This window comes from Ambystoma mexicanum, chromosome 6q (genome assembly GCF_040938575.1).
Source record: "Ambystoma mexicanum isolate Mex_15411 chromosome 6q, UKY_AmexF1_1, whole genome shotgun sequence".
NCBI lineage: Eukaryota > Metazoa > Chordata > Amphibia > Caudata > Ambystomatidae > Ambystoma > Ambystoma mexicanum.
The window spans coordinates 730,867,781-730,895,488 of record NC_090937.1 but is presented as its reverse complement, the minus strand read 5'-3'; the positions used below and the strand labels follow the sequence as shown (position 1 = coordinate 730,895,488).

General features: G+C 45.7%; 1 protein-coding gene across 2 annotated transcripts in view; it reads right to left on the bottom strand.

The window, feature by feature from the left end:
- The window catches only part of ARHGAP10 (Rho GTPase activating protein 10), a 2,208,119-nt gene that overhangs the window by 587,984 nt on the left and 1,592,427 nt on the right, over positions 1-27,708 (bottom strand). For both annotated transcript variants that reach the window (XM_069631250.1, XM_069631251.1), the window contains 2 exons: positions 25,341-25,446; positions 24,573-24,732 (listed from right to left, as the gene is read on the bottom strand). In XM_069631250.1, the coding sequence (XP_069487351.1) occupies positions 24,573-24,732; positions 25,341-25,446 (266 nt within the window). The remainder of the gene's footprint in view (positions 1-24,572; positions 24,733-25,340; positions 25,447-27,708) is intronic.

Genomic DNA, 27,708 nt, shown 5'->3' with positions numbered 1-27,708 from the left:
CCATGGTCTCTGTTTTGGCCATAGAACATGAAACCTTTAAGGGTAGCCAGGTCAATAACAGGACCACTTGAATCATTAAGCCAAGTTTCTGTTATAGCCATTATGTCCACTTCTTTATCAAGTATAAAACTGCGGACATCAATGGCAGATTTTCCTAAGGAACGAGTATTCAGTAGGGCTATTTTTAATGTAAGTGCATTCAACAGGACCTGTGACCTAGAAACGATAGGTTGTAAAGTAGCTATCTGAGAGGATAATTGATCAGGTTGCGTATAATGGCTTTCTGTAGAAGCCTTATTCAGCACATCCAGAGATGTCTCTACTTGTGCATTCATACCTTTCTCAGGTGGACAGTATAAATTTAGCATTTAGGGGGTAATTTCCTTGCTGTATAGTAATTTTCTTAGTAGTCTTTTCAACCCATTAACATATAACCTTAGATATTTATCAACGATAGATTGCCTGGCTGCTTTTTGAGTCGTCAGTAATGACACCACATTAGGGCACTGCTCCATGTATGACACAGTAGGAAAAGACACACAACTTACCAGGTGATATTTAATGGTAGAAATAGATTTGGCCGATGGAACCGTTGCCCAAGCGCAAATGCAGAAGCTCACACTAGCTAGATCCTGACGCGCCAGCACTGATGCACCTGCCAGAGTATTATTAAGGTGCGGGAACTACAAAAAAGAAGGTAATTGTAGTTCTTCATGTACGTAACAGTGCAAGGAAGCAGGAATTGCTTTTGGACATAGGGAGTTCAATGAAATGTAAGAACAATGTGGCGCAGAGGAGTAAGGCCTGAAAAAAACACAATACAACAATATTGACAGCAATAGTTTTTTTTTAAACACAAAAAAAAATTCGGAAAATAGAATCTGGATTTTTAAAACTATCGAAAATTAAACTATCAGAATAAAGCTATGGGTCCTTAACGGAGGAATATAGGATTTTATGATCACTTACATTATTCTTCACTATATCTGACAAAGTGCAGTGATGATATCATTTCTCTCTAGTCCAGGTAACCTCTCCTAAATTCCCCACAACATTTCCATGCATGTTCCAATCTTCAAGTGTACTCGTCCAGCATCTCCCACTAGCACAGAGCTGGAACTGGTATTAAGAAATTATGAAAGAGGGACTAACAAATGGCACTTTGTCCCATAAACAATTCGAATAAAAATCCCCTTTGATAAGTATATCTCGAGAGGTGTCTACCTCTATTATTTACATAAAACCAGTTCCAGATCTAACAATTTTTCTAAACCATCTTTGAATCAGTCCAATAAATATTGATGGTTAGGATGTGGCTCCCTTCAACTTTCGTATGCTTTTCTATAGCCAATAAACCCAAAATGGTGTTCGAAAAGATAGTTGCCACCCACACCCACTGGCTTCTTAACAGTTTGTAATACAACAGTGGGCCTACCCGCTGGACCCCTAACAGGTTTTTGAGTGACAATGAAATATCCATCAAGGGTAAAGTTTACCATTGCAAAGGTTTCCTGTAGGCAGATGAGTAAGCAATCTTCATATTGCTCCCTGTACCTCCGAGCAAATGTTTGTTGCCACCTGAGTTCCAGGGGAGTATTTTGCACTTGCTGCCAATATTAGAAACCTGGCCTGAAAGGCTTGCCCACAAGAGACACCTTTATTGATCCACCAGGGATTGCAAAGCACATTCTAAGGACTTTTTATTTGGAGCCAACAATGAGGCTTTTCTAGCTCCTTCACTGACTTGTTCGCAAGTAATACATATTTGGTGTTAGAGGGGGGGAAGTGGAGGGTTGCTCATTTGTTTCTTTATGGTAGCAATCAGGACTATCCATACCAGAAGCCCAGAAATCAAACCCGATGTTTTAGGTCATCAAATGCAGATAATACCAAAAGACGAACAATATTAGCAGTGATGTGTAATTTCAGCACATCCAATTGCACACGATCAATAAAAGTTAACAGAGATAGGTCTTTTGTAGGATCTTCCATCAAAAAGTGACAGTACCACTCGTCGATTTAAAGTTAACTTGTCTTCACTACAGACACACTTTCTAAAATAAGGCTTGATGATTCTGGAAGCCTCGGTTGATCATGATTAGGTGGCATCTGGGTATTCAATACCCCCAAATAACTCCTCTGCAAGTTAAGAGCTGTGCATCGAGTTTCATTTATCACCTTTGGGCAACCCATACTTCTATTCTCTTCCTGGGCCCTACATGGTACTGAATCTTGACTAAGACTGCTCTACTCTCAGGTCAGTTTGTGTAGTAGAGTACATATTTGTAATAGGCTCAAAGTCAGTATTTGTCACCAAATCCATCATAGGTGCCTTTCTTTTACTCTTATACTTGGTAACTTGAACCTCCCCTCAGGGGTTTCTATTTCCCCCAATTACCTCTGGTATTTCCTTACTCCATTTTTCTCTAAAGATGTAATACGGTAGGTGATTCGTAATTCCTTTCTCCTTTGTCTGCAGAGAACGTAAGAATTTATGGGATGAGTTATTGCGCCATTTTATCCCTACTTTTTGATTTTTAGATTATTTCCCCATGCGTCCTTGGTTGGGTGCCATCAACTGGGAATCTAGATTTACAATCACTGGTTCTTTTAGAGAGGTGGACAAGTTCATTTGTAATTCATCAGCTCCCTCACAGGGTAGTGCACTCAACCTGGCAAATTCTTGCATAACTGAAGCCAACGGGAGAGGGGTGTATTAGAAGCCATATTGAGATCCAAGCAATTTTATTTTTGCCTAGTAGTTTGCAGCACCTCTATGGGTTGTGCAAGGGTGCAGAAATAAGGCTCAGACACACAAGGGTGGCATGTTTCTGGATATAAACATTTATTAAATAATACAAGTTTGGAAAAATGCTCCTCTATATCTAAATCTAAGAGAGGTTTCCCTACATCAAAGGAAACTATTGATATTGTCGGGAAGTCCCAAAAAAGACTGTTTCTGTCGTGTCTAAAAACCTGCTTCTGTCCCGAACACTAACAATCTAAAATAACTGTGCAAGGTTAATCTCTTTTTAAAGTAACAGGTAGTCTTTGTGCTTTCTCAGTTCTCAGTCTCTCTGGTAATATAAAGTGATGAAATAAACAATGTACAAAACAGCAAGATACCCAGACTAGGATTGTGCTCCTTTCCCCTAGTGTTCTTCTCAGTTTCCGTCATTTTGAGGTCTTGTGCCCTTTTATCTTCTTAGGCAGATGTCAATGGACAATCCACAAGGATATGTTGTTTAAATTCACAATCATGTGTCTTGTCAACTTGTAACAACACATTATAGAATGTACGATTCCCTTTTGCCAGTTCCCAGTCCCGGGGTCTGTGAGCAGTCAAGAATGAAAGCCTGACATAAGTTTTCCATGTTTTTGGTTAAATACTTTTATTGAAAAGAAAAGGGCTCTCTGACCCTGCTCTAAGAGGAGTTCCCCACTTAAAACCAAAAACTTAGGATCTGGCTGTCACGATGTCAAAAACATCAAAACTGTCCTTGTATCCAAACGTTCTATTTGAACACTCACACTATACACCAAACTATAATGTGCAAAGGGGAATGTCTTTAATCTTTGGTGATTTCAAAAGTGTACATAAAGAAAAACAACTCCAACGCAGAGCTTCTCCAAAGTAAAAGAGCCTTGGTTCCAGAGGGTGATTCCCTTGCCCTGGGTTCTTTCTCGATACTAACAAAATGGTGTCTTAGTTTTTTAGTGTGTCTTTCTTGGCCCACAACAATACTATTCTTTACAAGGCTACTTATCCTTGTGGTTTCCATCTCTTTCAAAAGGAGAAATTACCTTACCGTAATGTTCTTTCTATGGATTAATCTCCAACAGATTTCTCATCATGATAGAAATCCATCATCCAGCTCTTCTGTTCGGATACTTTTTGACAGGGTGCATAGTGGACCTCGACTCGGCCATTGATTGATCATTCTTGCCTGGCTCTCGATCATCAGCTCCAGGCGTGATGTTAGGCGTTGTATATTTAGCACATCACTACGCCCCATGTTTCAGTTCCTCCAATTCCCCCCCAGTCCTGCAATTCAACGCTGCTGAAGGAAAAACCACAGAAGGAGGATAACCAGCCGTTAAAACATTAACAAAGATACATCCCAACACGGTGAACCCCCACAACAATGTTTGAAAAATTATATTTCTTTTTCTAATGAGACAGAAGCGGTCATCCCAGAGCCATCACCAGAAGTGACGACGCACAGAACTTTGAGCGGGGACTGATGAGAAATCAGCAGAAGAAGATTTCTTTTTTTAAATTATTTATATCGTGCACCAAGACTTTACTGTATCCGGGCGCAAATGGATCGAAAAACCCTCCCCAATGAGGTACTGAGCAGATCCTACATACACTATCCCTGAGCTGGACAGGACTAATTAAACAGATGTTTTTTTTTAATGCCTTCCTAAACTAGTCCGACTGGCAAGCTCTAATCTCCATAGGGAGATGATTCCAAAGCTTGGGTCCATAGACTCCAATCCCCTATCCCCTCTGCAGACAAATTTGGAGCATGGGACGACCAGCAGAAGCTTATCACCTGAACGCAGTGCTCTGGCAGCATGATAGCGGCAGACTTTAGCACTAAGATTCTCTGGGACTAGCCTATTGACACATTTTTACATCAGACAGGCTACTTTGAACTTAATTAGGTCCTCTACCGCTAGCCAATAAAGAGTTCTGCAAAGGGTTGAGACCTGATCCCCTTTTCCCCAACTGTCCCACCAGTCTAATCGATGCATTCTGGGCCTTCTGGAGTCTCTGCTTGGCTGGGATGCCTTCCATCAGACTGTTGCAATACTCCAAGTGGGTGTTTGTCATAGCCCCTACGACCACTGCGTGATCTTCTGAGGGAAGCACATTCCTAAGCATCCGGAGGGAGTAGTAAACTGACTTTACCTTGGCTCCCACCTGGGCTGTGCTGCCGAGATCATCCTGCCAGACAGCCCAGGTTTTGGATTTTTTGGCCGAATTGTAGCTTCTGATCCAGGATATATGGGGAGAATGATTGCTTCACATTCACAATTCTCCCCTTGGGCCAAACAGGATAATCTTGTTCTCTGCTGTGTTGAGCTGTAGCTGATTGCTGGCCATCCACTTCTCAATATCCACCATGCAGTGGTTAACTCTTTTAAACCCGTCCTCAATGTTGTTCGTCTCAATGTAGATTTGAGTATCACCGGTGTATGAGTGAAAACTCAACCCAGGCCTCCTCACTATATTTAAGACTGGACGCATATAGAGGTTAAAAATGAAGGGGGACAGTGATGATCTCTGGGGGACACCACATCTGAAAGCAATGGCCTCAGAGGTGAAGCCCCCGATTAGCACACGCTGGACTCTGTCCGTCAGGAAAGTTCTAAACCAAATCAACGCTTGTTCTGAGGCCTTTCCCACTCTTCTAAGGCACTCCAAAAAGATTAGATGATCCACTGTGACGAAGGTCACAGAGAAGTCCAGCATCAACAAAAAACAGTTGATCCGCCGGTCATCATGAACTACCAACAGCGCAGTCTTGGTCCCTTGTTTAGGGCAAAATCCAGATTGGAGTTCGTCCAACAGCCCCTCTTTGTACACAAATGCTTGGAATTGAGAGGATACAACTTTCTCCAGTACTTTCGCTGGCCAAATCAAATCGGACACTGGCTGATAGTTTTTTTAGAACGGCTGGATCTAAATTGAGTTTTTTCAACAAAGGTTTCACTATTGCATTTTTTAGTGCATCCAGGACCCGTCCTTGAGTCAGGGATTTATTCACGAACATGGTCATAAATGGTGTGATACTTGAGGCTAGCCGCCGGGCTGCACAAACAGGCAACACAAATGCCAAACTATTTGTTGGCTTAAGTTGCAGGATAAGAGAGAATTTCAATTCCTCCGTTACAGGCTGAAATCTAAAATTTTCCTCATCTCCCCAATTCCCTAAGATTATTTCCTCCTCTTGGGAATCAGACAATACAACCGCCCTCCCCCTTACCCCTCATCAGTCTTTTGATATCTCAATACTCTTCTGTATTTCTGTAATCTTCTCCTCAAAGAAGATGTAAAAGTCATTGGCTTGTTCCTGTGAAGGACAAGGGATGCAGCAATGCAACTTTGTTTACAAAATTTAGACACCACTGAAAACACTGCCTGATTCCTAACCTGCTCGATCTCGCCATGCAGAAAATCCCCATTTGCCTCAAAGATGGCTATCTTGCAATTTTGTAATGCTATCTTCACCCTATTGGCATCAGCACCCAGCTTCGTTTTCCATCCAGAGCTTATTAGTTTGGTGGACCTGCTTATGAAGCGGCACCAGTGAAGGCCTAAACCAAGTGATTTAAATCCTAGTTTTCTTCAATTTGAAGGGCGCATAGTTGAACCACATTTCTGCCAGTATAACGGTGCCCGCGTTGAAATATTCCTCACTTGGGAGCATGTTATCAATGCTTGCCAGTCTCGCCTGCAATTCCTCTCCTGGAATTTTGCGAGTCAGTAGTGAGGTACTGGGCGCCTCCTCTTTGATCTGTGTCCCTTCCATGGTCAGCCCAAGCAGTTGGGCAAAGTGGTCGGACCACTGAATGGGGAGAGTCTCGTAAAACAATACAGATTTACCCGTAGATGATACTAGGTCCAAACAATGACCTTTAACATGCGAGGGCACTGTGGGCAGTATGGATAATCTGTGATTTCCCAGAGGATCGAATAATGCAATAGAGTCAGGATGTATACTACTGTCCAACCAGATCACATAGGAATTCCTTATGTCTGCTCCTACCACGGTGAAATGTATGTCTAGCTTCTCCAAAAATGTCCCTGCTGATCACAGGGGTCTGTAGCCCAGTATGATTTCCACTGACCGTGAAGGGGAAAGCATGATAGTCAACTGGCCCATCGGGAATCATCGGGCCAATCCAAGGCCTCCAGATGGGAGATATTAAGAGAGGATCTATAGATTATTGCAATTCATCCCACTCTCTTTCTCACGCGATTAATGGCCTGAATACAATAATTCTCGGGGACTAAATGGTGGAATATTGTCTGTGATCCATCCTTGAACCAGATCTTTAGATCGAGTTTGTTATCATTAATATATTCCCGCAGTTCCACTGCATGAGCCATCGCTGAGTGAGCATTAAGTAGTACTGCAGTGATCACAGGGAGCACCTCCTTGGTGCCCCCTTCAACCCTTGATCCCCCCCCCGTAGTTATCCTGGACATTTCCAACAAACAAATCCTATCCAACTTTCTCAGGGATTTTCTGCCCATACAGTTATCTAGATCTTTTAACACCGGAATGGAGTACTTACACCTCCCTGGCAAGGCGCTGTTATATGGGGCATAACTCAACCTCTTGTTGTTGCCAGGTTCTCTGCAAACAGGCCAAGTAACCTGCTGACTGCCGCCCACAGCCGCAAGCAAGGCTAAACAGGATTCGCGTCAGTGTTCTCTGCTGACGCCAGTCAGTTAAACACTATGTCGCTCCATGTGATGCACTGAACAGTGCGCCAAGCGTGGATGATGGGATTTGAAGTCCCGGCAATACGCAAATAGAATAGTAAATGTCGGGTTCCCCCTTAGATCGTTGTAATACTTCTCATTGACCCAGTTAACAGGTAAGGAGGCAATTGGCACCAATTACAGTATGTCCCCCTGCCTAATAATAAAAAGATCACCAGAAACCAAACTTCGCCTAAAATTTCTGCAATTTACATTTAAAATTGACGAGGTTTAAAATAATCCCCACAACCCTGCGACGTTAAATCCATAGAAAGAACATTACGGTAAGGTCATTTCTCCTTCAATGGATTGCTTCTCTCCAGCAGATTACACATCATGATAGACTCCCCAAGCAGTTAGGATGACAGAGGAGGGCTGAAAGAATTAAACCAGTAGATTCTGTAAAACCGCCCTACCAAACTTACATCAGCTCCCTGTGGAACATTCAAGGCATAGTGCTTGGAGAAGGCATGTAATGACTAAGTGGCCGCCCAGTATGTATCCTTAACAGGGACCCCTGTTTGGAGGGCTGTAGAGGCTGAGACCCCTCTAGTCGAGTGGGCCTTGATGCCTGCTGGAAGCGCCTTGCCTGCCGATTGGCAATACTCGGATATGCACAAAATAATCCACTGTGACAGGGTTTGTTTAGCGATGGCAAAGCCTTTTCTAGACAAGGATGGGCCACAATAACTGGTCTGATATTCTAAATTCAGACATGCAAAGAACATAGAAGCTTAATGCTCTCTTGGGATCAAGGCGGTGGAACAGCTCTTCCTCCTTTGAGGGATGTAGAGGAGGGTAAAAGACAGAACAGGGACAGATGAAATTCTGAAACCACCTTAGGAAGGAATCCGAATCTGACTTTAAGAGAGACTTTCTCACAAAGTACTTCAGAAAGGGAGGTTTGCAGCACAAGGCTTGCTGTTCGCTAACCCTCCTGGCAGATGTGATCGCAACCAAAAAGTCAGTCTTAAGGAGCAACAACCGCAAAAAACATGAATGCATAGGCTCAAACAGAGCTGCCATCAAGTAGGTCAAAACCAGATTAAGATCCCAATCTGGGACAGCAAAAGGGGTTGGCCGAAACCTGTTGAAAAGGCCCCTCAGAAACTTGGCCATGACCAGAATAGTGAAAACTGAACCTTGGTCTGGTGTCCTCTTGAACACAGACATGGCCGCCAAATACCCTTTCACTGTGGCAACCTGAAGGTCTGAAGAGGTCAGCGACAGAAGGAACACTGTGGTGGTGGGGCAAGAGATAGGGTTGGTCTAGCATTCCCTGCACCACGACTCAAATCTTCTCCACCTGCACGAGTATAGAGATCTAGTAGAAGGTCTGCGTGCAGCCAGCAACACCTCAAGTACCTCCTCTGAGAGGTCCCAGTCATTGACCTCATCCTCTCAAGAACCACGCATATAGGTTGAGAGAATCTGGGGTTGGTTTGGAGCACTCAACCCTCTGGCTGTGTTAGGAGATCCGGACGCTGAGGCAACCGGTGAGGTGGACAGATGGTCAGTACAAGTTCTACTCGCCCAATCCGGGACAATCAAGGTCATAGTAGCGCAAAACCTCTTCAACCTCCTGAGAACCCAAGGGATGTCGGGAATCGGGGGGGAAGGCGTAGTGGAGAGGGAAAATCCAATACACCAGAAGCATGTCCCCCAGTGCACCGTTCGCTGGGAATTCCCTCGAGCAAAATTGTTCTCACTTCCTGTTCGACTCCGTGGCAAACAGATCCACTGTTGGGGTACCCCAGAGAGCAAAACCTCCTCTAACGCATCCTGGCACATGTCTCACTCATGCGAGACCCTGCTCTGCCTGCGCAGAGTATCCGCCAAGGTCTTCTTTGTCCCGTCAGATGAACTGCCAAGACCAAGATTTGGTTCCCTCACAACCAGAACCACAGCTGAATTACATTTGCGCAGAGTGGGTGAGTGCATGACACCCTGCTTGTTGAGGTAGTTCATGGCTACCTTGTTGTCTGTCAGGACGAGGACATGCTTCCCTCTGAGAGACAGGGCAAAGGCCCTCAGGGCTTACCTGATGGGCCGCAACTCCAGCCTGTTGATATGCCAGTTGGCTTCTGATGGAGAACAGAGGCCGCTCACCTGCAAATCCTCGCAGTGGGTGCCCCAACCCTTCAGGGACGTATCCGTGACCTCTGGGGCCAAGGAGGCCAGAAGAGTTCCCCCGCCAATAGATTGCTGCACGTGTTCCACCAGTCAAGTTCGCGGACTACTTGGCTGGACTCCCAGGGTAGTGAGACCACTGGTCCCTCAGGAGCCATTGGAGGGATCTCATGCCCAGCCTGGCCTCTGGCACTAGAAAAATACAGGAGGCCATGAAAGCAAAGGGGCGGAGGAAGGCAGCTGCTGGAAGAGTGGTGTGGTTCTGAAACAAATGCACCATATGGGCTACATTACTGACTTTCTCCTCAGTTGTAAAAGCCTTCCCTACCCGGGTGTCTAGGACTGCTCCGATGAACTGGAGCCGCTGAACTGGTGTCAAATGGGACTTCAAGTTGACCGAGAAGCCCAGCTTGTGCAGTAGCAGGCATGTGTCTTCTAGATGAGACAAGACATGTCCCGCTGACTTCCCTCGGATCAGCCAGTCATCCAGCTATGTAAATACATTTATGTATTTATTTAGAATTCTTATATAGCGCCGTATGCCCATAGGCCTCAAAGCGCTTAAAAAGAAACCTAACATACAAACAATACATAAATGGAAAAACCCAAAACAGACCATTTAGAACAGGGCAAATAGAAAGGTACAGAATGTGAATTACTACTAAAGGTGGTAAGACAATGTCAGACTATAAGACCAAGGTTTGTGGAGCCCATGGGCAGATATTTGCACAGACTCAGGTACATAGGCAGGGTGCAGGCTCCACACCCGACCAAAACGCAATCTCTGTTCCCTCGGGCACACCAATTAGCCAGTTCTATCCTGCGCAAGAATTTCAGGTCGGAGGAATGCACTACCCTGGGCCCCGTTCTTGCACGAAGCCAAGCAAGTACTTTGTTACTAAGTGCGTCTCTGGGTTCACTCTTAGAGGGTTTTGAAACATTAGTAATGATGAAGTTTCCTTTATCCATAACCAGAGATTTGATGGCTTTATCCTCGGGTATTAACTTTGTGGATTTTCTTAGACGCAAAGTCATTAAGTCTGCCATTCTGGATTCATGCCGACCAGCCAAACGTCCCTTCGCAGGAACGATGACATGCTCTGGCGGAACAATGCTGTGATTCTGTAGGGACATATTAGCTGATGAAGGGGAAGATAGCGGAACTTCTTTCCGAACAGACCACGGCTCGGGACTAATGCCAACACGCAGGGCACCAGTTGAGTATACATGATTATCAGCTTCCTTTAAAGGCAAGTCTGTCTGTGAAGAACGGTTCTCTTTGCTAATGGGCAGCAGGTTCACAGGTGGAACAGTGGTTGCTTGCAAACTTTTCTCAAAAAAGAAAGCGTGATATTGTCCTGCAGAAACGTCAAGAGACACTACCAATGCATTGAAATCCTCAGAAGTGTCACAGCTATTCAATTCCTTTATAAGGGTATCTTTCCGCATAGACCCCGGATCTCCTGAAGTGAGCCACCACTACCATCATGAGCTTGTTGAAGACCCTTGGCGCGGAGGAACCTAGACACCGACTATGTCGACGGAGTGGCTGGCTTGGGGCAGGGAGCATCGAGCGCTGCTTTCGCCGCCAAGGCTTGCTGGTTAGGGGCCGGAGCCGCACCCACAGTAGCTTGCATCTTACAACATTTAAGTCGTACAACTCTCCCACTCTTCCCAAGTGGTCGGCCTCGCCGAGGGCTTACCTTTTTCCGCTGACAAGCTGGACTTGTGTCGATGGCAGTAGTACCGCTTCTTCGGCGAGGAAGAGGAGGAAGGGCTCCTGGAATGGGACTGTTTCTTGGTCTTCTTACTATGTCATTCGTTCCACTTGTTGGGAGTGGGCTCCTCAGTCTCAGCCTCCGAGGACCAGATGAGCGACCGCACCGGAGACTTGGTGACTGGTCTGCCCAAGGCCAGTTTACCGGCCCTCTCAACTAGGGATTTCCACTGTATCTTTGCGCACGACTCACACAACTCCATGTCATAACTAACACCTAGACACCATGGCAGACGTAATGGGTGTCGGTCATGGACATTTTTGACTCGCAATCTGCATCGAGGTTTTGAAGAAAAAGCGTACACTAGTACTAAAAGAACGTCAGTGCAAGAGCGTGGAAAAAATGAACAGATGCATGGGGCATAGTGACGATACGACACCTGACGTCACATCCGGAGCCGACAATCGGGAGCCAGACAAGACGGATCGATGGCCGAGTCAGGGTCCACTACGCCAACGGCCTAAATGTTTCCAAACAGCAGAGCTGGATGATGGATATCTATCATGAGGATTCTGTGGGAGAAAAACAATCAATTGAAGTTCCTTTTCTTGTTTAACAAGCACAGTTCTATACCTTTTCTTGCTACTTCTTGTAGATTTGCAATTTCCTGGTACACTCCCCTGCCATGACTTCCTATGCACTTGTGAGTCTACTCTCCTGCTAGGGCTTCTTATTCACTTGTGATTGCCTATATACTCTCCTGCCATGGCTTCTTATATTCACACACACTTGTTGCTGCCTGGTTTACTAGCCTGTCGGGACTTCTTATATTTACACATGGTTCCTCTCTTACTTCCACAATTGCACATACCCCTCTTAGTATCTCACATCTGCTTGATTCATCACTCGATTTAGGTTCACCCCATATTTGTATACAATACATTCATTTATGGCTGTTGTCCTTATTTTCAATATGCCTTCTTGGCTTTTAATCAGTTTCTTTATTGTCTCCGTTTCTCTGGCTTTACTAATTGTGGTTTGTACTTTGCGGGGTGGCCGAAACACCCTGTGGTCCCACTATGCCTGGGCTGACTCACCGGCATTGCTTGGCGTTCTTGGTCCTATTTGCGCTTATGCAGCAATGGTCTGCCACTTTCATCCCACTTGGGACTGCTCTTGCATCGCTGCGGTCTCTCTCCTGGCTTTGCTTTCGCACGCCTGCTTCCATACAGGTGCTGGAAGGTCAAACGCTGCTTCTGTCAGTTGCCAAAAGCCCAGCAGTCTTCCGCTGGCTCCTGGTGTGTCTGCAGCACAACCCTTCCTCGCAGCGTTCCTCTATTTCCTCTTTAGGCGAGCCGCTAGGCTCAGCCACAATGGTTCTTGCTTCCAAGCTCCACAAGCCTCACAGGGGTGTATGACGACTTCTCAGAAACAGCAGCAGCCTCCCTCGAGAGTTTGCTTTCGAGCTTCAAATGTCTCAGGCACAGGTGGATTCCGAAAACTAGAACAATCATTGGGCTTGAGGCTCCTCTTGAATTCTTTATTCTTTCTTCCTTGTTCCAGTACTTGGGTGATTGTGGGAAAAATAGTCCATTATTGTCGATTGATACAGATTACTTGATAAATCACTCTCCAATTGTCCACCTTAAAGAACTGACTCATTCAGAACTGTTGAAGGGGGGATACCATATCTCATCCAATAAAGTCATAACATCTCCCTGCAGGCTGTCTCCTCCAGTGTGATCATCCCTCATTATAGCCGCCCCAAGGGTCAGGATGAGGTAGCGGCTGCCATCCCCTGGCCACATGGGAGGAGGTTACCACCAAGGAATCAGTGAGGACTCCATTGGATTCATCACAGGTCCTTGACCCTTTGTCTCTCACATGGGTGCAAATCCCAGACTCGCAATATAGCTTGGTTCATTTCACGTGGGTCTCAGACCCTCCTTTCCTGCCTTTAATTAGGCTTTTGTATTTCATATGGCCGCGGGTCCCAGTCTTCCAATTCATGATGATATACATTTGGTTCACTCTCCTGTCAAACATTTGATTCTCTTCTCTTGGGGTGTTTCAGGGTCTACAGCCCTCTTATACTATCATTTCCTTGTGGATGTGAGTCCCAGACTCGCAATGTCCCTTCAGGATGCCAGACCCTCCTTCTCCAATATTTATATATACTCTCTAGCTCACCCGGACCTCCAACACCTCCTGGCAAACCTTTGTACCCGTTTTCTTCCTCTTGAAAGGTACCAGCCTTTCCCAGCTCCTGTGCTGTTCTTCAAGGCTCTAGCAGCTCCCTGGTGAATGGCAGGGTCTGCAGCGGTTCCTCTGGCGTCTCTCTGCCCGGTTGTGTGTGCATCCTGCCTTGCTAGCGGTTCACCGGAGCATGTGGTGGCCTGAGGTACACATCAGCAGCAACCCGCGTTTGTGTTCACCTTGCTTCGTGGCTTCTTCCCCTTTGTCTTCCCTCTGCCTGCCCGGTACAGGAGCCTAGCAGTTCCTCGGAGGCGGATCGTTCACATTAGTCCCTTCCACCCTTCTGGTGCTCAAGATTCCCCCGAGCCCCTCTCTGTGGGATGCAGACTGATCTTCTTGATTCCCCAGTGACAGTCCCCAGCTTCCCTTAGTTCTGCAGAGGCTGCTGGGGTTTAAGGGTTCCTCCTCTCTCTGGGTAGCACAGTGGTCCACAGCCCCTTCTGTCACAGCACACCATTCCTGCTCCTCCAGGGAAGGCTTCACAACTGCTTCCTCAGTCTTTCCTCCTTTTCTATTGTGTTTGAGCCAATAGGGAGCCGGCAACCATTAGACTGCTCATTATGGTTCTCAAGAGTAATCTTAATTGCTCTGTTCCGCCTCCTCGTCTCAGTATCAATCTTAGAACTCTAATGTGGGTATGTACGGAAGGCATGGTATCAAAGCAAGACAGACACAAGTGATCACAGTTCAAGGGTGTTTATTAAACTGTAAAAATGGGTGAGATAAACGCCTAATCTAAATCCAAGCTGGGAGCAAGCTACAACCATCAAATAATAATAATACAGTCCTGGTTGAGACCATTCAAATAAAAAGGGCCTATACTAAGAAAAAAGAACTGTTGCCAATCCTTACCGCTATGCTACAAAATAGTGTGGGATAATGTACACAAAGAAAGACATTTTCTCAAATGATAAGTCAGGATGTTATGGTCGGGGTACCCCTTCCCCACGTTTGAAACATGGGACAAGGTGGGATTCTTGAGCAGAGCACATTTCTGGGCTTCTCCTGCACCAGTTTACAGTTCCTTTTTACAATTTCAGGGCCTTCTGTGCCCAAGTCTTTTTTACGCAAAGGTCCTCATTACAACCCCGGCGCTAAACCATGGCGCTATTAGCACCATGGTTGGTGCCGGTGTTGTAACGAGTCCGCCATGGTGGAATGGGGAAATACCGCCCCATTCCAAGGTTGGCGGGGAGGTATTTCCCCATTTCACCATGGCCCTTCCCCATTCCCATTTTCACCCCATAGTGCTCAATGGGACTGGGGAAGGCGCTAATTACGGTACCGCAAATTGCGGTACCGTAATTAGCACCGAGGTCCCTTTGCGGCACCCTACTTTAACGGCTGGTAAAACCAGCCGTTATGGTCGGGTCGCGCAAAGGGACCTCGTAATCAGGTGTTAAGGGTTTAACGGCGCTGACAACTTTTACGGCGCCGTTAAACCCTTAATGCCAGGGTCGTAATGACCCCAAAAGTCTCTTGCTTCAGATGTCCTGCTGTATCACAAACAACAAACAAAAGTTCTATCTATTATTCTTCACGTCATGCGATTACTCTTCACCCGAGGATCCCCATCAGCCGGGCTCCGATCCCCTTCACAGCATCAGCCTCCCTCAATCATACTCAGACCGATAACTGACTGTGGACAACCCTCAGTCGTGTTCACGTTTGTCACCACAATGCAGTTCACTCAGTTTTTCAATTCAAAGCATCATCATCTTGAAATATTCAGGAATCTTAATGTCTTTTTAAACAATCCTGCGGGCTACCTTCTCCACTTTACTTAGGTGCCCCTCGTTCGATCTCAGACCCTCCTTCACCTGCCTTCCAAAGCATTTGGCAATTCACAAAGACTTCCGAAGGGCGGTTACGTCTCACTGGGTCTCTCTATGGTTCTTTAGCAAGTGCAGGTTTCACGCTATCAAAATTTTCATGACGTTCCCCCTCAGTAACCTTCAACTGTACAAGGGGTTTGGTTTGACCCTTGTACGACCACTTTGACTTCTCATGCTGGCCTTTCCTAGGGCCTCATGGTTTTTTAATTTTCCTCACGTTAACATATCCCCCTTGTTTGGGAGAAGGGTATTCGTTATAGTCTTTTGAAAGAGCACCCACGCGGTGCCGGACCTCTCTAATCCTAATACCTCGGTTGTTCACAACACCTTTGTCTATTATCTTTTCTTTTACGCAAATGTTGCCACTGCAACTTTGAGCTTGACACAGTCCGGTCTGCTATCAGTTTCTTCGACTCACCGGCTGTGCTGAACTCGATGGCTTTTCTTCTGCTGGAGTCAAGGACGGTACCACGGCAGCAAGCTCTTTTCCCCACCCTGGCTATCAGTGTGGGAGGGCCCTGTTTACCGTTGACATCTGTCACACCAATCGTCAGCTGCAATTCCCAGTCTTACTGTTCTTTTATAGAAGGCTTCGTGTCTCTGGGTTGCAAAGCGCAATTCCCAACGTGTCGTCCTTTCGGTTTCCACTGTCTTTCTCCTCGGTTTGAAATGTCGTCTCTGAATAGCTGCTTCCTTGTGCGTTCGGCCTTGCTCAAATTGTGCTCTCGTGCTCGGCCTTTTATCCCTGTGGGGAAGGGAAAGGGCCGTCAGGTGTGTGTAGTTATCGGCAATGGCCTGACTCTGCCTGACCCTTTTGTTGGGACATGTCAGGAAAACGGCTCTGATGTTGGTCCGTTCTCTTTTGCAGTGTGAGAAAGGGTTTGTGTAGGAAAACGGTGGTTGGGGGCATTCGAGTTTCTAAATCTCCAACGGGGTAGGATGCAGAAAAGGTGTCATAAGGAAGGGCGTACCACTTCTCACTCTTTGGTCCCACGTCCACTCCCCAAAGGTCCCTCATACAGGTGATCCTCCCGTACAAGTCTACCCCAGGAACTGAATCCAATAGCGATGGCCGTGTCCTGGCCACCTGGATGACAGATCTCCAGGGAATAGCAAGTGAGACACCTTGAGGTTTCTCACAAGTAGCATAGGATCTTCTTGGTCTCCGTACTTGTTAATGAGGCTCTATTTAGGTACTTCCTGTTCTTCCTCGTCCAAGTACTTTTAAAGGGGATTGACACAGAAATGAAGTGACCAGGGGAGCACTGTGTTTGGGGTGGTGGTGAATTATCGGGGGTCTTAGTCAGGATTAACCTACTAGGTTGGTTGACCTCACGACAGAAAACATTGGCACTGACTGGGAATGTGGAAGGAGAGTTCGGCTTGGGAAGGAGGGAGGGTCTAATAAGAGGAATGTAGTATTCTCTGGGAACGGCCGTCCCTAATTCCATAAGGGGTTTCTTCCCCCATGCGATCCTACCCAGGTCCACCCTGCCCCCTCCTGGAGAACTATTGTACTCTGTATCCACTGTCCTGGCTGCATTGGAAAGGTCTCCTCCTACGGAAGAAGGGACGACATGCTCAGATTTTCAAGACTGTATAGCCTTGGTGCATGCTAACCAGGTGCTCTTACTCATAGGTGTTACTAATACCACATTAAAAGAATTGGTGGATCTTCTTTTTCCTCACACTTATCGAACCTATTTTTAAAACATATTTGTTGCTCTGATTTTAGGATTACTCACTATAGGACCAACTGGCCACCTTAGGCACCATATTGTGTTCCAATTCCCTCAAGAATTACCTTTTACTACAGAGGCACTGGGGCAAGTGAGGTGTTATAACTATCGAATTGATATAATTAACTCATTTTTTGCATACATTTGTAAACATTCTCATTTTGCGTTTATCATTTTCTTGTCTGTTTTCTACAATACCCTGAATCTACAAACTGGTGTGCGGTATGTTACCCTTCTTTGTTATCAAACCAATACATGTTTATGTTTTGAAATTTGTTTTATTGAATCCTCAATAATGTGATGGCAATATGTCTTATGTTTTGGATGCTGATTTGGCTCTTTTCTTATATTCACATGTTACCAATACTGTGTTATACATTTGTACTAGACAGCCTTGAGGATGACCTGTGTGGTCGAAACGCATGTCAGCTGATCAGAATCGGAATAAATACAACTTTTGTGAAAACTGACCTGTAACTTATTATCTGAATTTTGAAGAATTTATCAATCCTCTCGTTAACATATTTATTGGCAGTGCGCAAGTCACAATTTTTTCAACGCAATTGGATTACTTTACTAAATCAAGGCCCTGTTTGGGTGGGCTTTGTGGAAGGGTGAACACTGCATGCCATAACTCAAACTATTTTAAAGGTGGTTAAATTAGCGCACAGGTATACATGTCGAACCCTCTACCCAAATAATACTTCTAAACAGGTGGGGTGCTTCAAAGCACTTTAAGGCGGGAGGGAACAAGGGAGTACAGTAATCATTCTTAGGCCTTGAAGTTTCCGAATGAAATAACAGAAAAACTAAACTAGGCCTGACTGCATTTCTCCTAGTGCAAGTGGATTAATTGTTACTGTTGCGACCAAGCTAGGGAAGGGGGATTAAAAAAGGAGGGGTGGGGAGACAGGACAGACAAACGTACTAGTCCTAGTACATTCAGGTCATGCATGCGTACAGACAGAGGTGCGAGGAAGGGGTGGTGGAGGAGAACAAACGTGCCCAGTCCAGCAGGGCCCTGGGTTAATTGCAGAGAAGTTGCCCAGCTCATGGAGCGTCAGCTGAAGTGCAGTAATGCTGAACATAGTGCAGCGGCCCAGAGGCAAGTGAAAAGGCTGGCAGAGAGCCTGGGACCTTAAGGCTCTGGAGGTGAACCAGGCAACCAGTCAGCAAGAACTGAAAAGAGTTAGGTAGGAGGAAGGAAGGTGGAGAGAAAAAGAACGGAGGTTAGAAGGGGAGAGAGAAGGAGGAAGAGAAGAGGAAGGTCTTGAGGAGTTTCCGGGAATTTAAGGTGCAACAGCTAAAGACCGAGAGCGTCAGGGAGACCGTTCCAGGGGGAGGCACCTGCAGAGGAGAAAGATCTACCCCCAAATCTCTGTCTGGGAAAGCGGCTCACCCGCAGAGAGTTGGAAGACGATGAGCAGAGGACTCCAGAGGGAGAGTATTTAGGAAGAGAGCTTTGTAGATAGCGTGGGCCCCAGCAGCAGAAAGCCTTGTGGATTATGCAGAGGGTCTTGAACTTGATCCTTGCAGCCACGGGGAGGCAGTGGAGGTATTTCAGCGCCACATGGATGCGTTCCCTGGGCTTGAGGCCAAGGATAAGTCTTGCGGTTCTGTTCTGGATTATTTGTAGAGGACAGCGAGTAGAAGTAGGAAGACTGAGAAAGAGGCTGTTGCAACAGTCCAGCCTAGAGAGAACCAGGGATCACGAGGTGGTGAGCATCTGGGGGAAAGTGAGAAAAGGTATAATATCTCTGAGGAGGTGCAGTTGGTAGGGGGTCTTTTTGGAGATGTCTGAGATGTCAGAAGAGAAAAAGAGGGTAGAGTCGAAGATGAACCCTAGATTATTTGCCACATTTGAAGGCGAGGGCGCAGGGCCAAGAGATGCTGGCCAGTGTGAAAGTGGGAAAACATGAGCAGGGGTCCCGATGAGGACGATCTTGGTCTTACTGGCATTCATGCAAAGATCGTTAGGACAACACCAAGACTGAATTGCAGATAGACAGTCAGGGATGAGCGAGGAGGAGGCTAAGGGTAGCCTGAAAGAGAGCTGCGTGTCATCTGCATAACACAGAAATTTAGTGGTAAAGGTAGAGATCCTGTGGGCCAAGGGGGCCATGTCAGTATTGAAGAACCAGGGAGATAGTTTAGATTCCTGGGGGACACCACAAGTAGATCGAATGATAGAGGAGAGAAAGGACCATGGTCAGAGAGAAAGGAGGCGAGCCACGCCAGGGCCTGATCTGTGATGCCCAGGGTATCGCAGAGACTGGTGATCAGGATGTTGTGGTTTACCGTATCGAAAGCAGAAGAGCGGTCAAGAAGAATGAGGACAGAGGGAGAGTTAGAGTCAATATTTGAAAGCAGGTCTTAGCAGGTGTTCAGAAGAGCAGTTTCCGGGCCCCTGTATGCTCTAAAGCCAGACTGATGGGTCATGTAGACAACCAACAGATTCACTTTGGAGGATAAGATGAGTGAAAGCCAGCTTCTCCAGAGTTTTCCAAAGAAAGGGGTGATGGAGATCAGGCGATAGTTTGCCGGAATAGACCAGTCGGCGGAGGGTTTTTTGAGCAGAGGGTGCACAAGAGTGCTTGAGAGGAGAAGGGAAAACTCCAGTGGAGAAAGAGAGGTTGCAGAGGTCGCCCAAGGCTGGAGTGAGTGTGTCGATATTGTCCTTGATGGTTTTGGAGGGGCAGGGGTCCAGCTGTTTGGAGGAGGCTTTCATAGACCGGACTTGTCTAGTGACCCCATCCGGTGTGACATGGGAGAGGGAGGAGAGAAGCGTGGGAGGGGTGGGGTGGGGTGGGATGGCTGAGGGGGGTCCCAAGAGATGTTGGTGCAGAGGAGGGAGCAGAAGAGAGGACATGATGTCCTGTGTTTTGGTGGTGAAATGTGCGACCAGGGCCGAGCAAAGGGCCTGGGTGGGTGCAGTAGAGGATGCGGCTGCAGTAGTGTTGGCCAGTTCCTTGCAGACTAAGTTCTGCTGTGTTGTTAGATGCAGCAGAGATGCAGACTTGTATGTAGACCCTTTTCCTGGAGCGGACACAGAGTCTATAATGCCTTTGAAGCTGGTGGCAGGCCAGTTTGTCAGAGGGTGCACCTGAAGATCCCCATTTCCGTTCTGCTGCTCTGCACTTGCGTTTAAGGGCAGCCAGATCAGAGTTGTACCAAGAGTTGCACTTTTTGGGCAGGCTTAGGTCGGACCCTCATGACAGGTGCAAGAATGTCAAGAGTGTTGGAGATGGAACAGTGAAAGTTAGAGAGGGCTGTATCAGGGTGGGAGTCAGCCGCAGGAGTAGAAGGAGAGTAGGTGGAGGTAAAGGCAGCCACTGACACTCTTTTCATGGGTCGGATGACCTTGAAGGCAGGAGGTGGTGTAGAGTGTGTCATTGTTAAAGGAGAAGAGAGCTTCAAGTGAGAAGAGAATGATCAGTCCATGAGAGTGAGGGGAATGGAGAGCGAGATGTCTGTGGAGATGAGAGCATATAAGGTGTGGCCAGCAGTGTGCGTTGGACCAGAGGGTAGAATGGAAAGAGAAATGTCAAAGAGGTTGCGGAAAGGTCCTGAAGAGTCCAGAGAGTCAAGATGGATGTTAAGATCCCCCAGCAGGAGGAGCTGGGGAAGAGTAGATAAATGAGGTCAAACCCGCCTTACTCCAAAGATGGTACATTTTTAGTAAAAGCAGCGAGGGAAAACTTAGTGTAGACTTGACTTAGTGTAGACTTGCGCTTGGCTCCTTACCGCACACCAACAAGACTGCCTCACCTTCGTGGCCTTATGTGGACTGTAGTAGGCTTCATGCTGTGCTGCCGTGTTCCGCTCAGTGCAACCGCTCTCTGCCAGGAGCGTGAAAGGAGCTTGAAGGCAGAGCAGAGTGGTGCTCCTTCAATTGCAGTCTCCTCTGCAACCACGTCACAGGTAACACAGTTCCAAGGCTGCCACTCATAGTTACAGGAATGCTCCTTACCAATATCCAACTCCAAACTTTACTTTATGGATATAATGTAGTCAGCTCAACAGCCCCAGCGACTACTACAACAGCTACCCTCAGCTGGGCGCTCTGTGTGGAGAGCCGCGTTGTCTGCAGGTTTTTTCGGCTTCTCCTGAGCTCTGCTTGCACTCCCCCTAATGCTGAAAAAGGTCAACAAGTAGCACAAGTAACACGGGCCCCACCGGCAGACAACCACCAATGCAGGCTAAACGTTTCTTATAAGCTCCCAGGCTCGGTGCCCACCAAGAGCAGACACAGACATCTGCAAATCAGGCTACGGTACACTCTCCACCGAACCCCCCCGAGGGGCTTCAAGCAGGCTTCTCATCACCCGCGGCCCCAGTAAACACCAAAGGTCGAATCAGCACTGATAACGCCATGCTCAAGGGATCCAGATCAACCTCCAGTAAAGCCAGACGAGAGGGCAGTCAAGCATTCAACGAGCATTGAGCCGCACTGATTCGAACAAAAGAAAGATAACATGGAACAGCCGCTTCTGACACTCAACAAAATGTCAAAGAGCAAGAGCTGCCTCACTCAGTTATTACTGGCAGACGCTGGCTGTATGGCAATGAGGGGGTGGTGGATTAACACTGAATGTAAAAAGAAAAAAGAGAAGCCAACAAGATGCAGAGAAATGTTGTCACACCTGGTGCAAGGCATCCACAGTTCAGTTGAAGCTTTAAAAAAGACTGACCGGGGAGGCACAATATGTCCTTGTGTGACTCAAACTTAAAGCGGAAGTTAGCTTTGTGGTGCAAAAGAGACTTTGGTTCCGTCCCCATTGGATAAACTCCCATCAGTATGGAGGAAAGCTGATTCAATGTGAGATTAATGCAAAGAAAAGGAATCCTTGACATCGTTACGGGCACAGGGATTTTCACAGGTGTTGCCCCCTGCCAATGCAGAAACCTACATTCATGGAGGTTACAGACCCACCAACGCCTTTCTTTCCAGGGACCTCTGCATCCCTGTCTTGTATCTAGATGGAGGCCAGAATTGCATTTAGGCAGAGGAGACTTGAAGGAGGACTGGTGATCCATGGGTGCTGCAATTTTGGTTCCTATACACAGACACAGAGGACTTTCACTGTGCTTTCGAACATCCACTTTGTGAAGTGCGTCCTCTGTTGCTTTGCCTACTCCAATGGGAGGGTTACTCAGTTGTCTGCTCCAGCATACCTGCCCTTCTCTAATTTCCCCTGCTACTTGCCTCCCTTCCTTACTCCTTTCTGTCTCTGGTTCCTTGAAAGGCCTGTTCTTTGTGTTGCCTTTTTCCTGCTTGGTGGCCCTTTCCTTGCCGGCTCTGGTTCCTTTGTGCCTGGCTCGTCTTTGCCTCCAGATCATCGTATTGACATGCTGGATCTACATCATTCCACTATCTACGCTGTCTCTTGGATTTTGCCTTCAACAATATCTTGTCACAACTTCCCAGTCCAGCACTGCGTACTGTCATTACACCACAGTAATTTGGGAAAACAGTCCCTTGGGTGTGCCTGCATGCCTCGCTGGTGACACCTTGAGAATGGTTCTGGTGTATCACAATTACCACTCCCCACACCCTAGAAACGAAAATAACATTCAGTTGCCAAGCAGCATTAAAACAGATAAGCAACAGCAGTGGTATGTGGGGTTTCAGACAGATTCATTCTTCAAAATCATATGCTATTTGCCTAGTCTTGGAAGATGTACATCCTTCGCTCACATGTACTTGACACCAATGTGTGAAGAACATTCAAGATACATTTGTTCAAATGACAAACCGGTCCCAGGAAACGAATACCCCCAATGATTTACTGAGTGCCTTGACCTGTGATTATATGTGTTTTTGTCCCTAGGTCTTCATGTCAGCGCCCTGATGCTTGCGAGCTGCTGGAGCTATATAAACAAATAAATGTACTGTACAGGTGTTCACATTAATTTCATCTGCATCAAAACCATGCATTTTCCCTCCCACTGTTCTCATTTATACCTCAATAAGACGCACTAACTGAGGTACACATTTCTCATACTCATCTGCTGCCAACAGATGCCCTTGAATCTGTGGGCCATTAAAATACAAGTACCCCCTCACAAACCTGCTCTACATTATTTTCATTTACAGATTTTCGTTGCAATGATGGGTCTTCTTCGGTCACTTTATTCTCATTCCTTTTTTTTACTTTCTGGACAAAGATCTTTACTTTCTCGTGGTTGTACATTAGTCATTGTTCAATGAATGCCGACAAATACAAACACTAATGCATAGAATATTGTGCCAAAATAAATAGGATAAGAATTAGAGATGGGAATCTGTGCCTGCCATTTAATCATTGGTACCAATGTTGCCCATTAACAAACAATGGAGGTATACGCTCTACAATTCATGGGGGGAGGAGGGAATCTCAACACTTTCACATAGACATATTATTTAATGTCAGTCTTCAGGAAAGCACCGATCGCCTCAGACTGAACCAGGAGTACTGAATTATTGCCAAATGTTCTCACATGTTAGATTTATTTTGTAATGTTAATGAATAAACATTAGTTAATTCTCTAAATAATGAAGATATATTTACAAGAACAAAAATAGGTAAAAATGAAACTGGTCTATAAACCATATGAACGTGTTGGGATCACGTCAATGGATTGTTTGGTTTACTGCTAATATCAATTATAATGACCGACTGCCTATTCCCGTGAGTTATGGAGCAGTTCAAAAGAGAAACTTGTCAAGGAGGAGAGGCTTATGAAATACAATCTGTTTCATACTTAACAAAGCACATGCAGCAGTGGGCCGAGGACCCTGTTTCGAGCATGTGCTTAGTATATTTAGTAAAAAAAAATGGCAGGAGGAATGGTGTACTGAATGCCTTGATTCTGGGCAGTTTGATGGAGGAATTGCAGAACTTTATGGATGAAGAGGGTGCTGGGGACCCGTTTAGAGGCTGAGGCAAGCTAACAGGAAGGTAATGGAGGACCTGCTGGGGTTTAAGGACACCCAGATTGGCCTGGATGGTAGAGGGGCAAAAGGGGGCCTTGATGGGGGGGCACCCAGGATATGGTGGGGATGAGTCGGGAGTAAAGCACTGGTGTCCTGATTGGAAAATGAGGATCATCACGCCAACATCCAGCCTGTGTGTCACAAGCAAATAGTGTGTGCATGTGGTGTGTTTTACGCAAGAAGGTGTGTATTAGTCAAATGTAGGGATTTTATGAGGAAGCACTGTGAGCGCTTGCTTCAAACATAAAACTAGCACTAAATAGTTCTCTGCTTTTCGACAACAAGAACTGGACAAGAAAAGGCACAAACATAAAAATCCACCTTTGTTTTAACATATTTCTGGGTACTGATCGTCCAACTCGGGCGTGAAGACCATGTCTTAAATTCTACCCCTACATTCAGAACATGCACGCTTACCTTCTCATGGTGTTCAATAAGAATTTCAACTACAATGTTCTGGAATTTTAGGTCCATGATTCCTGCCACTGTTTCTTCCTGCGGCCTCATCAAGGTTGGTCCAAACACCACTCCCAAGTTGGCAACTGTCATGAGATTCTGTTTGGCATGTTCTGCAACACTTAAAGAAGACAGCAGAGAAGTCATGAACCAGACTCCTCACCCTTTGAAAGTGAAGTACATTTCACAAAGAAGAGCCTTCTCTCAAGTAAATGGACTGTACATTCAGCTCACCAGATAAAAGTTCATGAAAGCAACACTAAACGGATTTCAATCTTTTTTGAAAAAGAAAGTAATTTTAGAACAGATTATACGTTTAGTTGATAAACATACATTTATATCTTCCTTAAACCTATCGACATCCAAAGACAACACTTTCTAGGCCAGGAAATGCACCTTTTCTGACAGTGCCATTTGACACCTCCAGTGTATATATATATATATATATATATATATATATATAATCAGTTAACAATATATGCAGCATAGTGGCCAGCATCAAAGACTTGCCCTGTTAATTCCGTGCGTGTAAATGGCACACGTAACTTGTTTTTTATTCACCAATACAGTTAGTGCCAACAACTTTGACATGTAAGCAAAATGTATTATGCAAATGTACAGGCACCCATTTTTTCCTTGCTATTGTCATTTACCTTATTCCGTTTGCTTTGGGTGTCTGCTTATCAATGCATGCAAAAACAAGGACACCAACAATTATGGGGTGCTTACTTAGCTAAATGCTTCACCAGCATATCCAGCATCTCCCTGTTCTTGTCTGGAAGTTTGTAGACCAAGAAATGGATTGCATTAACTCTGGATTCTGGACTCCCACACTCTAAATACATTAAAAAAAAAACACATTGGTATTCTTGCATCAAACAAATGCCATACAAACCTGCAAAACAGATGTGCAGCAGACTGATAATCCACTATCAAGTCATAACATTAAAAGACTCTAATGTGGACGAAAAGGCAGGCCAGCAAAGTAAGAAATACTTACCTTATACTTAAAACTACTTACTTTGGGTAACTTTCCATCTGAAAGATATTCTTTTATCCCACATATTTCACATCTTTGAAATATCTTCCTCAGGCCAAGACTAGATCAGACAAGGATGCTTACTGTAGCTCTGCAATGGCTGTGCTCAGCGTCATTGGCGGCCATGACACCAGACGTGACATCAGTGGTAGATATATGAGCCGGTTCTATGTTCTTACATTGCCAGGTATTTCAACGCAGTTTTGTTGCCAAAACATGTTGCCAAAAAAGCTCTTTATATTATATAATATAATACACTCTTTATATTTGCCCCCCCCAACCCCACCTTTGTTATTATCTAGTCCTATTCCCCACACCGCCCTAACCTCCCATATTTTTCTATGAGTTTTTTAGGCCGAAAATACCTGGCAATATAACAACGTTGTATCATATGAGCCACCCGTTCCCAATCACCTCAGTTCTGCTAGTTTTCCCACCCAGATAAGGCCAAAGAACCGCAGAATGGCCACATGTTACAGGCAATCCATTGGAAATGTAGGTAGGAAGGTATGCAGGTTGATAAGGAATATGTGTGAAGAAGCACACCTCAGTCAGAAAGAACATTCCTGAAGTTAACATGCAGAAATGGAGAAGAAAGAAAGTGAGGAACCAAAACCTACACCAAAAAGCCATTCTAAAACAAAGCAAAAAATGTGTAAATCCTCACCATCATGACCAACATTGCCGCTTGGCAGATGTCAAGAAAAGCGACACCCCTATAAGGCAGATGTTGGAGCCAGACCTCTTGTGAGCCTGAGGACCCATAGGCACCCGTTTGTTTGCCAAGTAAAAGCTTTCTGAGATGCAAAGGAGAATCCATATGGACAGTCTCTAGTGGTCACATCCCTTCTGGCACCATCAAAGCTTGTGAAAATCTGGTTATCTTTATGGAATTTATGCACAAGAGAAACATGAAAACGTTTTGCCTTCTTTGGGGGTAGTGGAAAGAATCACTCTTCCATTCTGGAATGACATGGAGGAGCCATAAATACCGGCAAATTAATCTTCTGAGAGAGGGAAGATTCAGTCAACACCTTAGGCAGGAAGGAGGGTCCCCCGCAAAGTAACCCTCTTAGGAAAGGATAAGTAAGGAGCTTTCAACCAGAAGCTTGGACCTCACTAGCTCACAACCACCTGACTAAAGTCTGTGCAATGAGAAAAATCCTCTTAAGAGCACACATGTAAAGAACAAGAGTGCATTGGCTCAAAGGGAGATGCTATTAGCAAGGTAAAACTAGATATATATTCCACAAAGTAACAATACGTTTGTGTGGTGAAGACCATTTCTCACACTTTTCAAACCCTGCATCACTGAGAATGGAAAAGAAGGACTCGCGCTTCAACATTCTCTTACAAACATTCATTAAGTAGCCATTCACAGTGCCAATCTGAAGACCCTCTGTAGCAAGACAGAAGGAAATCCAAAAGGGAAGAATTAAAAAAGGGAAGAATTAGAACATGTTAAGGGAACTATGTCTCCCTTTTGTGTCCGGCTTCAAGTTGGGGACCTTAACCCATCAGTGAGTATACATGGTATGGGTAGCCAGTTTCATGGCTGACAGCATGATATCCACAGTGGTCGAAGTGGGCGGGAGTGGTGCTCCTCTACTTCTTTTAATTATGTTTTACCGTTCCTATACTTTTATTTTAAAAAGAAACAGTTCCGGAATGGTTTCGTTTTAAAATAAAAGTGTTGGAAAAAGTTGAAACTTGCACTTTCAATGCACTGCACTGAACATTCCCTTAAACAGCAGGCACATGTGTTTTAGGGTTTGTATTGTGCATGCGAGGCGGCATGGCGATGGGGTTTGCGGGGAGCGGTGCAGACCAGAAGGGAACATAGTTCCACTACTTCTTTTCATACACTTCAACCACTGGCTATCCAACACCTCAGACAGAAAAAGTCCCTGTACCTCAGCCTCTCAAGAGGCAAATGAAGGCTGATGCTCTCCAGGATTGGATGGTGAATCTTGCCTTCCACCTAGGACAACAAGTACAATGTACACAGAATGCACTAGCACTGACAAAGCGACAAGTCTTTAAAATTCAGATACCAGG